This window comes from Saccoglossus kowalevskii, chromosome 19 (assembly GCF_978046115.1).
Source record: "Saccoglossus kowalevskii chromosome 19, keSacKowa6.1, whole genome shotgun sequence".
NCBI lineage: Eukaryota > Metazoa > Hemichordata > Enteropneusta > Harrimaniidae > Saccoglossus > Saccoglossus kowalevskii.
In genome coordinates this window covers 7104808-7118274 of record NC_140659.1, presented here as the reverse complement: position 1 = coordinate 7118274, position 13467 = coordinate 7104808, and the positions used below count along the sequence as shown (strand labels likewise).

The window sequence follows — 13467 nt, the reverse complement described above, 5'->3', positions numbered from 1 at the left end:
AAAGTGGTTGAATAGTGGTTCTATGTGTGAAGCTAGAGAGCAACGTATTGGAAACTGTTGCAAAATGCTAAAGTACAAAATAGAAAAAAAGTAGGGGAAAGGACGAAACAAGAGTGCAAAGTTTTTGAATAGTGGTGCAAAGGGTGAAACTATAGTTCAAAGTGGTTGAACAGTTGCGCAAAACGTGAAACGAGTGTGCAAAGCTGTGGTATAGTGGTGCAAAGTGTGAAACAAGAGTATACATTAGTGGAATACTGGTGCAAAGTGTGAAACTAAAGAGCAAAGTAGTGGATAGAGTGCAAAGTAGTGTGATACTGCTGCAAAGTATGAAACAGGAGTGCAAAGTAGAAGAATAGTGGTGCGAGCTAGTGTGTAATTTAGTAGAATACTGCTGCAAAGTATGAAACAGGAGTGCAACGTAGTAGAATAGTGGTGCGAGCTAGTGTGTAATTTAGTAGAATACTGCTGCAAAGTGTGAAACAGGAGTGCAAAGTAGAAGAATAGTGGTGCGAGCTAGTGTGTAATTTAGTAGAATACTGCTGCAAAGTGTGAAACAGGAGTGCAAAGTAGTGGAAAAGTGGTGGGAGCAAGTGTGTAATTTAGTAGAATACTGCTGCCAAGTGTGAAACAGGAGTGCAAAGTAGTGGAATAGTAGTGCAAGCTAGTGTGTAATTTAGTAGAATACTGCTGCAAAGTGTGAAACAGGAGTGCAAAGTAGTAGAATAGTGGTGCAAGCTAGTGAGTAATTTAGTAGAATACTGATGCCAAGTGTGAAACAGGAGTGCAAAGCAGTGGAATAGTGGTGGGAGCAAGTGTGTAATTTAGTAGAATACTGCTGCCAAGTGTGAAACAGGAGTGCAAAGTAGTGGAATAGTGGTGGGAGCAAGTGTGTAATTTAGTAGAATACTGCTGCCATGTGTGAAACAGGAGTGCAAAGTAGTGGAATAGTGGTGCAAGCTAGTGTGTAATTTAGTAGAATACTGCTGCAAAGTGTGAAACAGGACTGCAAAGTAGTAGAATAGTGGTGTAAATTGTGAAGCTAGAGTGCAAAGTAGTGGAATAGTGGTGTAAATTGTGAAGCTAGAGTGCAAAATAGTGGAATAGTGGTGTAAATTGTGAAGCTAGAGTGCAAAGTAGTGGAATAGTAGTGTAAATTGTGAAGCTAGAGTGCAAAGTAGTGGAATAGTGGTGTAAATTGTGAAGCTAGAGTGCAAAGTGGTGGAATAGTAGTGTAAATTGTGAAGCAAGAGTGCAAAGTAGTGGAATAGTGGTGTAAATTGTGAAGCTAGACTGCAAAGTAGTGGGATAGTGGTGTAAATTGTGAAGCTAGATTGCAAAGTAGTGGAATAGTGGTGTAAATTGTGAATCTGGAGTGCAAAGTAGTGGAATAGTGGTGTAAATTGTGAAGCTAGAGAGCAAAGTAGTGGAATAGTGGTGTAAATTGTGAAGCTAGAGAGCAAAGTAGTGGAATAGTGGTGTAAATTGTGAATCTGGAGTGCAAAGTAGTGGAATAGTGGTGTAAATTGTGAAGCTAGAGAGCAAAGTAGTGGAATAGTGGTGTAAATTGTGAAGCTAGAGAGCAAAGTAGTGGAATAGTGGTGTAAATTGTGAATCTGGAGTGCAAAGTAGTGGAATAGTGGTGTAAATTGTGAAGCTAGAGTGCAAAGTAGTGGAATAGTGGTGTAAATTGTGAAACTAGAGTGCAAAGCAGTGGAATAGTAGTGTAAATTGTGAAACTAGAGTGCAAAGTAGTGGAATAGTAGTGTAAATTGTGAAGCTAGAGTGCAAAGTAGTGGAATAGTAGTGTAAATTGTGAAACTAGAGTGCAAAGTAGTTTAATAGTGGTGTAAATTGTGAAGCTAGAGTGCAAAGTAGTGGAATAGTAGTGTAAATTGTGAAGCTAGAGTGCAAAGTAGTGGAATAGTGGTGTAAATTGTGAAGCTAGAGTGAAAAGTAGTGGAATAGTAGTGTAAATTGTGAAGCTAGAGTGCAAAGTAGTGGAATAGTGGTGTAAATTGTAAAGCTAGAGTGCAAAGTAGTGGAATAGTGGTGTAAATTGTGAAACTAGAGTGCAAAGTAGTGGAATAGTGGTGTAAATTGTAAAGCTAGAGTGCAAAGTAGTGGAATAGTGGTGTAAATTGTGAAGGTAGAGTGCAAAGTAGTGGAATAGTGGTGTAAATTGTAAAGCTAGAGTGCAAAGTAGTGGAATAGTGGTGTAAATTGTAAAGCTAGCGTGCAAAGTAGTGTAATAGTGGTGTAAATTGTGAAACTAGAGTGCAAAGTAGTTGGAATAGTGGTGTAAATTGTGAACCTGGGGTGCAAAGTAGTGGAATAGTGGTGAAATTGTAAAGCTAGACTGCAAAGTAGTGGAATAGTGGTGTAAATTGGAAAGCTAGAGTGCAAAGTAGTGGAATAGTGGTGTAAATTGTAAAGCTAGAGTGCAAAGTAGTGGAATAGTAGTGTAAATTGTGAAGCTAAATTGCAAAGTAGTGGAATAGTAGTGTAAATTGTGACGCTAGAGTGCAAAGTAGTGGAATAGTGGTGTAAATTGTGAAAGTAGAGTGCAAAGTAGTCAAATAGTAGTGTAAATTGTGAAGCTAGAGTGCAAAGTATTGGAATAGTGGTGTAAATTGTGAACCTGAGGTGCAAAGTAGTGGAATAGTGGTGTAAATTGTGAACCTGAGGTGCAAAGTAGTGGAATAGTGGTGTAAATTGTAAAGCTAGAGTGCAAAGTAGTGGAATAGTGGTGTAAATTGTGAAGGTAGAGTGCAAAGTAGTGGAATAGTGGTGTAAATTGTAAAGCTAGAGTGCAAAGTAGTGGAATAGTGGTGTAAATTGTAAAGCTAGCGTGCAAAGTAGTGTAATAGTGGTGTAAATTGTGAAACTAGAGTGCAAAGTAGTTGGAATAGTGGTGTAAATTGTGAACCTGGGGTGCAAAGTAGTGGAATAGTGGTGAAATTGTAAAGCTAGACTGCAAAGTAGTGGAATAGTGGTGTAAATTGGAAAGCTAGAGTGCAAAGTAGTGGAATAGTGGTGTAAATTGTAAAGCTAGAGTGCAAAGTAGTGGAATAGTAGTGTAAATTGTGAAGCTAAATTGCAAAGTAGTGGAATAGTAGTGTAAATTGTGACGCTAGAGTGCAAAGTAGTGGAATAGTGGTGTAAATTGTGAAAGTAGAGTGCAAAGTAGTCAAATAGTAGTGTAAATTGTGAAGCTAGAGTGCAAAGTATTGGAATAGTGGTGTAAATTGTGAACCTGAGGTGCAAAGTAGTGGAATAGTGGTGTAAATTGTGAACCTGAGGTGCAAAGTAGTGGAATAGTGGTGTAAATTGTAAAGCTAGAGTGCAAAGTAGTGGAATAGTGGTGTAAATTGTGAACCTGAGGTGCAAAGTAGTGGAATAGTGGTGTAAATTGTAAAGCTAGAGTGCAAAGTAGTGGAATAGTGGTGTAAATTGTAAAGCTATAGTGCAAAGTAGTGGAATAGTAGTGTAAATTGTGAAGCTAGAGTGCAAAGTAGTGGAATAGTGGTGTAAATTGTGAAGCTAGAGTGCAAAGTAGTGTAATACTGTAAAAAGAAACCGCGGCTTCTATTAAAATGGTACAATGCTACAGGGGATGCGGCTTCTATTAGAGCATCTACACATATGAGAAATGATGAATTTTTGGTTCTCAAACATTCAAAAAGAATGGGTGCAACTTCTATTAGGGATGCGGCTTCTAATACAGATTTTACGGTAGTAGTGTAAATTTTGAAGCTCGAGTGCAAAGTAGGGGAATAGTGGTGCAAAGTGTGAAAAGTGTTTTAGGACTTTTACACAGATCACATGGCAACAATGCCCATTGAGCTACATTGTATATGGAACATGATTTTGGTCATTGAATTTTGGGAGGGCTCTATGATTTTTCAAGTTATTTCATACGAGGACAATGATTATAAAATTCCCTCATACAAACGTTCCCTCATACCCTCCTGTAAAATACTTTATTTTCGCTTGGAATTAATTTTCTCTATTTTCACTAAGGAGAAAATAAAATCCAGTGAATATACCTTTTTTCCTATATTTTATATTCAACTTGTCAAAAATCAGTGAAATTAAATTCCATACAAAACACCCAAAAATTCTTTTCAGCGAAAATTAATTCCAGCTAAAATAAAGTATTTTAGAGTATTCCATTTGAAATAGGGGTTTGGTCCCTCTTTCCTATTATAAATTTTGTGCAGGACTCACTAAATGCTTTCAGAATTTTCCCAAAATTATACATCTATAGATGGTTTCCGGCAATGGGTGCAAGTCAGATAAGGCCATTGCACTCTTCTGAATGTAGTTCTCAAGGCAGCGTGACTATTATTTGTATTGAAAATTATGATTTTCACATTTATTGATTTATAAATTAATGAAATGAACTATAAATTTTCAAATGATAAGTCAACAAAATACAGAATGTTATGTAAGTTAGTTAAAATGTAGACTTTTTGAAAGGAAACATAGCAGCATCAGTGGCATTTGCCTGTGAGAGCTTGATTGTTTTGTAGCCTTAGAATTAAATAACTACTCTGCCAGTCTGCATTTAGAGGTCTTGTGATCTTTCGCCATCTCATGTAGTCTATAATGTTACGATGTGTTATCAGTAGCTATCTGCCAGGCAATGAGTGTTTACGACTACCGGTACTTAAGTTGTTAGTCCCCGTCCCTGTTTGTTTGACGGATTAGTCATTTGCATATTAATGTGTCAGACACAATGGTGTTCTCATCTGCCGATTTTACCGAGTTATAGCTATCCCATTCCTTTATTTTTTTGTTTCCAATAGCCTCATAACATTGGGATCCCCCTATAAGTGTTAAAACAAACCTTGATGTGAAAAGAAATTGGTTGCGCCAATAAACAAGCTTGGAAATTTATTGCCGTTGCTGTTTTCTAAGTTTGTTTTTCAAAATAAGAGGACTTAACAAAAAAATAACTTTACTTATTGTCGTCTGATTAACACCAAATTTTCACAGCTCTAAGGTAACAAAGAGGAACTTGAATGTATCCAGACAAACTATTTCGTGGATTATTTACCAACGTGTTGTGGTTTGAGTTGACTAAAACTAAAATTCAGCATGCTACGTTGCTTGAATAAAACTGACAAGGCACATTCAATTTAGCAACTTCTTATCACCAGCATGAATGCGTAATTACTTTTTTAAAAGAAAAGGTAATTTTTTACATTTGAGTAACACATCGTAAAATGCAGATATGGGCATGAAAAACACTTTTGGAAAGCTTGAAGTCTGGCCATTCCAAGATGTTATACTTTCCTTGGTCTTTTGATAGCCATTTAGTCACAATTAGAAGATGAAAACAAGTATGCAATTAATAGTCTTGCTACCTTAATCCTACAATCTCATGCTTCTAAATCAAATCACTATGTTCTCCATTGCTAGACTTTATTTACAGCAAATCTTTGTTTTAAGTGTTCCAGTACGTTGTTCAAGAGTTAAAAATGCACCATTGTAGGGCCAGTGATAACAGTGTACGCATTGCTGCAGCAGCACATTTCAATTGCGATAATACACGACAGCATCTTTTATTATGCCATCATAGAACACCCTTCGTAGTCAGGTTAGAGTTTTGAATACTAGTATACACCAAGTTGACAAGCCTCTGTGCTGTGATATTGCTGGGATCATGGAAGGTACCTTCTATGCTGGAATAACAGCTTGAGAGAAATTTGGGCACATTTTAATTATTTTTTACCTGATAACACAAATTGAGCGGCACTAGTCCATGAACAATGGTGTAAAATCCACCAACTTCACATCTGCATAAACTTCCCTGTACAAATATAATTAATAATTTTCGGTAGTGCTACATCGGCACAAGTGAATGATATACAACTTTAATGTACTGTAGAACATTTTATATGCATTGATTTGTATGACCTAAGATAAAGTTAACTTTGACATGTTTAGTGCCAAATTTTCCCCGACTCCATTTACGACCTAGGTGTAACCACAGAACTAAGAAATGAAAGCAAATTCTAACTGAATTGTGCTTGTTCCAATACAAGCAAGTTTGGTTCAGTTTGTTTTGAACCATCAGGTAAAACCACAATTTCATGCAATTATTTAGTCAACAATTTCCACTGCGTGAATTTTGTGTAGAATACCGATAGTTGTCAGGACATGCTGAACGTCCTTCAGAATTTCCCCAAACTGTACATCTACTGATGATGGTTTGGAGCAGCAGCTTTCAAATCTGGTAAAGCCTATATACTTCCTGTTCTAGGATATAAAGTCTCGAGTTAGACTTGTATCCCAGATGAGTCCTTGTACTCAGAGCTTTGTGTTATGCAGAATAAAAAGCAAGGAAAAGACATTTATCCCAGCAACTTTTTAATACATTATGTAATTACAAATCAAAGAATGTTGGTTTATGCCTTCTTCTTGCTGGCTTGTGCTTTTAGCACCCTTACGACAATCTTCTGTTCTTCAATAAGAAACGCCCTCACAATCCTGAAATAGGAATAAGAAAACGCCAAAATGAATGTGACTTGCATTGAATTACAAAATTGAATTTATGAATCCTGTACTGGAAACTGCTTTACACTATTATTTCACTGGTGTCTTCAAGGCTGTCTGACTTTAAGGTGGACAAGGCAGGCAGGCAAACACTTGACTCCTGATATTATAGAAGTTAATTTCTGGGGCTGGTTATTTGCAAGTCTTTAGAAAAAACTAATTTTTGAAATATGACCCTGCACATTTTCAATTTAAAATGCCTGCAGCAGTAGAGCTCAACATTGTGGAAGGGAACTCAGTATTTTCTTCAAGGAAACAAGTTTGGATAATGATCATTAAATGATTTAGAATTTTCCAAATTTCATTATCATTTAGCTTGATCGAGTCACGAAGAAAGCGTTCTGTCAACTATTAACTAACTCAAAACCGCATGTATCAATCAAATGTGTTCAACAGGATATAATGTGTTGTGAAGGCATGTTTTTTTTTGTTCAGAAATTCAAAAATTTTAATCGACATTTGTAATTTGTCTTGAAATATTAATATGCAACTTCACACGTTGAAAATCACATTTGAACAGACATCAAAGAAAACACTGCATTTGTCAACCCCTGTATTCTATAGCAGTGTTCTCCGCAAAAAATGGAATAGAATATTTGTTAATTTGCATAACAATGAAATGTGTCTATTGTACTCATTGTTATTCTGAATTGGCTCTATTGTTTATCCAAAAAGAATATAATAACCTAGGGAGAACCTTGCTATAGTGTAACAAATCTTACACAGACCTTTGTCTGACACATTTATTGCATCTAGAACCACCATACGTTCTTGTTACATGTTTCTTAGTTTTCGATAAAGACATTAGGCGTTTAGGACGAGCAGCAATAACCTGTCAACAAATAAGAATATGATAGTACTATTAGCTGCAGACAGCAGAAAGCTTTGCACTTCACCCAGACACAAATACAAAAGACAATTTAATTCCGTATAACTTTCATTACCACAGACATATCTGCACAATACACAGACAATTTCAATATAATTTGCATACCAATAATCTCTTGAATGGGAGTCGCTCTAATTTAGACCTTAATTTGGTTCTAAAATAGACGAAATGTTGAAAAATTACAGTTGTTAAAGAAAATAGTACATTTAAAGTAATATGCATTAATTTTTTTAATTTTGTTGGTAATGAAAAGTATATTCTAAAAGCAGTTTAAAAAAACAAACACGAATGCATTGCTTAGTAGCAAATGATCACGACGGTACAATAGGGCAATCCTGTCATGCTGTGTTTCACAAGTGAATAACTTACTTGTTTTTGAAGTATTGCACTTGTTGATCATTACTCGGTGTGATTATAATAATGTAGACAAATTAAATTTGTTTTCTTTAATCAAGAAATTAGTGTAAAACGCGTCTTTTTAGCTAGTATGTTATTTTAGCTAATTTAGCTAATTCGCAATTTCTCTAAATTAAAATGTCGCTAATTAGAATATAGTATATTCTCAGTGAGATTGCTGGCACTTTAGCTAAGTTAAGATTCAGTTAATTCATTCATTGAGTCAAATTCGCTAAAATGATATGTAGCTATTTCAAAGTGTTTTACAGTAGTTTTCAAAAAAATAAACTGAGCGTTGAAGAAGAATTTAACAATTTTTACTGTGATAATGGCTCATTGTCGAAACGAAGTTTACCCATTCACACTTAACCACAATAAACACTGTACTTTTGAATAGGCGTTAATAACTACAGCAAACTTAAATCAGACTCTAATCTCTAATAGAACAAATGTGATATTGTAATTTTGGTCTAATCCAAAATAAGAAAGCCCACTCCTCCGAAATCAAGTTGAATCAGCCTGTTAACTGCTGGGGAGGTCAGATGGTTTTCAAAAAAATAAAATTCTGACTATCTGTATCTTGAGGTCAAAACAATAATGTTGTGGTTTACACCATTTTGTTTATAAAATTTGAATTACATTAACACTGTGTTATTGCTCATACATATAAAAGATGCAAGGAGAAAACTTTTTTTTTCAGTCATTCAATTTGAAATGTCAGGGATATCAAAATTCCAACAGGAAAAATGTAAGTTTGAAGGCATGAATTCTTTAATAACCAAGAGATATCAGGACTACAATTTTTCTACACACTGTACAAAACAGCTGACAAAGAAACTGCAAGATGCATGAATTCAAGAACATAGTACTTACCCCAAACAATTTCATTTTACAGTCACCACATGATGGTACGGTTCCCTTCTTTTTGGTGTATAAATATACCAGCTTGCCACCTATAATGAAATGAACATAGACAACTGTGATTGCATTCCAATATAATAATCCTAATTTATTTTAATAACATTGAGATGAGAAGCTCAAGGAGTTAGGGATGAAAAACCTAGTTTTGCAGTTTCCCCCGTGATGGGTTTTAAAGCAAACTGTTCCAGTAAACAACCTAGTGACTCAGAATCTTATTAGATGAGGAGCCTGTATGAACTTATAGTGTGGACATGTGTGAGTTAACATTTATTATAGTGTACCATAGATACAAGTGTTTAATCCAGAGAGATATCGACTAATGTGAAACACTTTAATTTACAAACAAATTTCTACGAGTCAGTGAAATTTTGTAGCAGGTTCCTAGAAGTGACAGTGAAGTTTGTGAAATTTTGTTTTCTATCGTGAATATCCTCAAATCTTTGTATTTGACAGGAATTTTAATGTCAAGAAAAGTATTCCTGATAAAGTGACCCCTCGCAAAGTCGCGCCTAAGTAAGTCGTATGTTGGATGGCCCCCCCTAAAATTCTATAGTGTTTTGCCAGCAGTTTTACAGTAGAACAACTAATGTTTCGTCGCAGCATGCATTTAACTGGACCTTAACGGAGGAGACATCTCAATACTGCATTCAATTTGGTTGCATCAGTCTCAGTAATCATCTACCGTAAAAACTCAATTAATTCGCAGTAGTAAAAATAATTATTTTTTCAAGTGCACGAATTAATAGCGTCAAAACAGAAATTATTGGTTTTTGGTGCGCGAATTAAAAGAGTACTTTTAGATCGATTCAAAGAGCCGTTTTCATAAATTTATTAGTGATTTGTTTTGTTTTCAAATGAACACGATTACAGGACGTTGTTTTAGTGCCTCTGAGACTCATGGCTAGCGACATTCATGGCGTATAGTCGGGCACGCACTGCGTCAAGGACCACGCACCATGTTACACTTGATATTTATCGACTAAGTAATAATCTTGCCCAACATCTGTAGTGTCGAGGGAGAATGATTTTTTTCAGGTCAAATCTTGACCGAACCTAAACTGCCTGCTAACTGAAAGGATGTGATGATGGAGATCATCTGCGATTGCGGCTACATCAAGTGCTAATAACATAAAAACTCAAACAAAATGTATACGTTTAATGTCTTCATGCAATATATTCCGAGTTATCCACTTTATTCTGGCTCGCGAATTAATAGGATACAATTTTAAACATGTTTTTGAACGCCGCGAATTAAAAGGATACATTTAAAAATTAGCGTTCGAAATTAATAGAGACGAATTAATCGAGTTTTTACGGTATACTAGTGCATGGGGCTGTGTGGAAGGAGATTCCAGATCAACAACACAGCACTGTATGTAGGATTAGCAGAAGGAGTTCCTTAAGGCCCCTCACCTCCAACCATAACACACTCCAGCACCCCCACCCCCAATGTAATTCAATATGCCTCTCAAAATAATTACAAGTGAGCCAAAGAGGGGTATATACAATATTAAAATGGAGTAGATTAGAGTTATGGGCGAGGGGCCCTAAGGAACTCTTTCCCCTAACCTAGCTCTGTGTTCAGGTCTGTGAATGTGGAGGCGCTCCTATTCATCGGGACCTTATCTGCGCCCCAATACACAGCCCTGTGAACGACCATAGGCATTTTCAAAAACACTACACATGTCATACAAAATGTCTCATTTCGGGACGAATTCGTACCTCTTTGCACCAAAAGCAGCGTCGATCACCTTAACATACTGTAATGAACACTCGGTTGTTGAATTGATGTACTGTAGGGGAGTTTTGGATGTTAAAACAGACTATTTATTGCCCAAAATGCGTATACACAGTACTTAAGTATATAAACAGAGACGCCATTTTGGTCACGCGAGATTGATCACGTGATAAAACTTTTTACTATGACGTCAGAGCTGAATGACGAAAACGCGTTTTCTATGAGGAAAATCAATATAAAACTTGTTTTACAAATAATTGTTGTGGTTTTTGACTAAAATGTTTAAATGTTCAGTTATTTTCAAGAAAAAATACTTTAATTTTAAAAAGTAATATATTATTTTGTTATCCATCATGCTTGGCAGAAAAGTATACTAAATCTTAATGATGGAGGTTATAGCTGCTACAGATGTGTCTCAAATATATACAGCTCAACACAACATCTGTGATCAAAGATGGGTGGAGACTGCTCAGCATGATGGGTTTTTAAAATTAAAAATAAATAAAAATAAATTAAATTTTAGTCATAATACATCATTTATGTTAATTTTCAAAATAAATACACAATAAATGAATAATAAATTCATGAAATATTTATTGAACAGTTGTATTCATGTTTCTTTAGTGTTCGTTGAACGGGATTCGATGAAAGTACATGCAGATTTCTTTTTCGCGGCTGTGACGTCAAGAAAAAGTTGTATCACGTGATCACCGTTAATCAATAGGTGATTTTTCGTACAATTGCGAGATCTCGCGAGATGCATGAAAGACGCGCGTCGAACGTCTGCCGCAAAAATCGAACGATTTGATTTTGCACTAGAATTTCTTTATTTCGTAGCTTACATTGACTGGCCGATCTTCGACACTTAATCAAAATTGCCTATCATCAAATGTGGACAGCACATTATTAAGCATGGAAATGTCCCCGAAATACTTTCGCGTTTGTCGAATCCCACGCGATGTTTGACGCGACTACGACGCTATGACCTTTGTTTGTCCTGTTTTTACGTTCGATTTCACGCATAACGCGTCATTCTCGCAGTGAACGGAAAATGGTCTATTAAGTCACGCGTGATTCAAGATGGCTGCCACAGTTTGTTGACAAATGCGAGTTTGACGACAAAACGTGAATTTTTCCACTTTAGAATTGTCAAGACATGCGTAAGGTACAAACCGAGTGTTCATTAAATGTTATTGAAACGATCGGTGCCATTTACTGATGGAGGATGGTTAAGTTTCTGAAAAAAATGTAATTTTCCATGCCACGTCCGCTGGGGATGTGGGGTTTTAGAAAATCATAGTGACCGTTCACATGGCTGTGTTGGGGTGGCGTAAGAAGCCCAATGTAAATATCACCCCTACACATCCATGTACGCAGGGCTACCCCTAACCTTGCTTGTGCTGTGTTGTTATGTTAGGACATTGTGGGTCCGGGTAACAGAATATGGGGTTAACAGAGTACACCCAGGCAAACCACTAAAATAAGACTAAATATGGACCCGTACGGGTGGAATTAAGAATAAAAGAACTGAACAAAACTCCTAAACATACGTACCAGGAGTTTTGGAACTGCATTACAACAACATTACACATCCATGATTCATAGACATCCAATGCGTGAACCAAAACAAAGTAGTTAAAAATGAAAATAGAAAAAAATAATTACTATAACATACCAACAATTATTGATATAAGGTCAAACGGTTATCAATTTCCAATCGAGTGTATTACGGGCGAATTGTATTCACATAACTTACATTCGTTTGCGATTTGATTTCGTGTTGTATGACAAACGCCGTCTGTACTGCAATCGCTGCCCCATGTTGAACTAGGGAAAGGAAAAATCACATTTATTACGGTATTTTCCGAAAAATTCGCTCATGCATTCATTAAATACAAAAGTGTTATTTTTATTTCAGTATCTCGGTGCCTGTAATGTGTATATATGCTACGATGACGGCGGATTTTCTATAACAACACAAAAAAACATCCTTACTCCTATCCAAGATGGCCGCAAAAAGAACGAGCGGTGGATTGTGGGATTGGAAAATGGCCATCCGAAGAGCAGTTTGTGTTTCTCCCTCGTTCAAGACAATGTTAAAGATAATGCTGTTTTTTTCTCAACGTGGTGTTGTATTCCAATCTACATAATGTAATTCATAATAGTGCAAAAGTTTTAACATTTTATGGAATTAAATTTCCATTTGTTTGATTTCAGTTAATATTTATGAAATGTTAAATTCGTAGAAATGTCATTGATTTTGTATTTTCACATATTCTCGTCAATATTTAGACTGTGATGTACTTCTCTTAAAAAAATAAAATATATAAACATAGATATTAATGTTAATAATAATATTTACTCGTTGAGTTGATGATCATGGGTTTTTATGTTGGGCGCCCTCAACAGATGCATGTAGTAAATCTAGTACATATAATATGCGGCCATGTGCCAGTGGTGCCATGCTATGGTATACCACAGCCCAGGGACTGTTGGTATACAAAATGTATTTTCTGTCACAGTCTATAACAAAAATTATAACTATAGAGTAAATCGAAAAACAGAAACATGTTGGCATTGGTTTATAGGCTGGAGCTGTACAAATCCCGATCACAAAAATGAAGCATACGAATACAAGAACCGCCACTACAATAATGTCAACATACACTCCCTTGCCCAATCATCGGACGTCAATGTGAAATCAACGAATTAAATACGCAGTGTATTTAGAGACCATACTGCTGTATAACTTAGACATGGTGTTATCTCAATAAAATTATTATACAAATTATTGTATTCAATAGAAACCCTCAAGACCTATTTGTATTTATCTGATTTTCTTATTTCCTGATTGAAGTTTAGAGTACCCCTACTCGGCCGTCATCGTTAACAGTCGGTTAATTAACAATACCCGTAAAATGATTATGTAGGTGATATGGTCTAATGACAAAGCTATTTTTTA

General features: G+C 35.9%; 1 protein-coding gene across 1 annotated transcript; it reads right to left on the bottom strand.

The window, feature by feature from the left end:
* Positions 1–6358: 6358 nt before the first annotated feature.
* Positions 6359–12580, bottom strand: LOC100369402 (large ribosomal subunit protein eL34-like). The gene is made up of 6 exons (XM_002730953.4): positions 12501–12580; positions 12262–12332; positions 12060–12073; positions 8720–8799; positions 7290–7393; positions 6359–6495 (listed from the first exon to the last, which is right to left on the bottom strand). The coding sequence occupies exons 2-6, from the start codon at positions 12324–12326 to the stop codon at positions 6414–6416; spliced, it is 345 nt and encodes a 114-aa protein (XP_002730999.1). The 5' UTR covers positions 12327–12332; positions 12501–12580; the 3' UTR covers positions 6359–6413.
* Between the last annotated feature and the right edge of the window lie 887 nt (positions 12581–13467).

Excerpts from the sequence above, each read along its gene's own strand:
- LOC100369402 (XM_002730953.4), bottom strand. The coding sequence starts at position 12,326 with ATGGGGCAGCGATTGCAGTACAGACGGCGTTTGTCATACAACACGAAA. Across the intron at positions 7,394-8,719 it reads GTAAAATGAAATTGTTTGGG|GTTATTGCTGCTCGTCCTAA; the intron begins GTAAGTACTATG and ends ATTTGTTGACAG. Across the intron at positions 6,496-7,289 it reads AATAAATGTGTCAGACAAAG|GATTGTGAGGGCGTTTCTTA; the intron begins GTCTGTGTAAGA and ends TTCCTATTTCAG.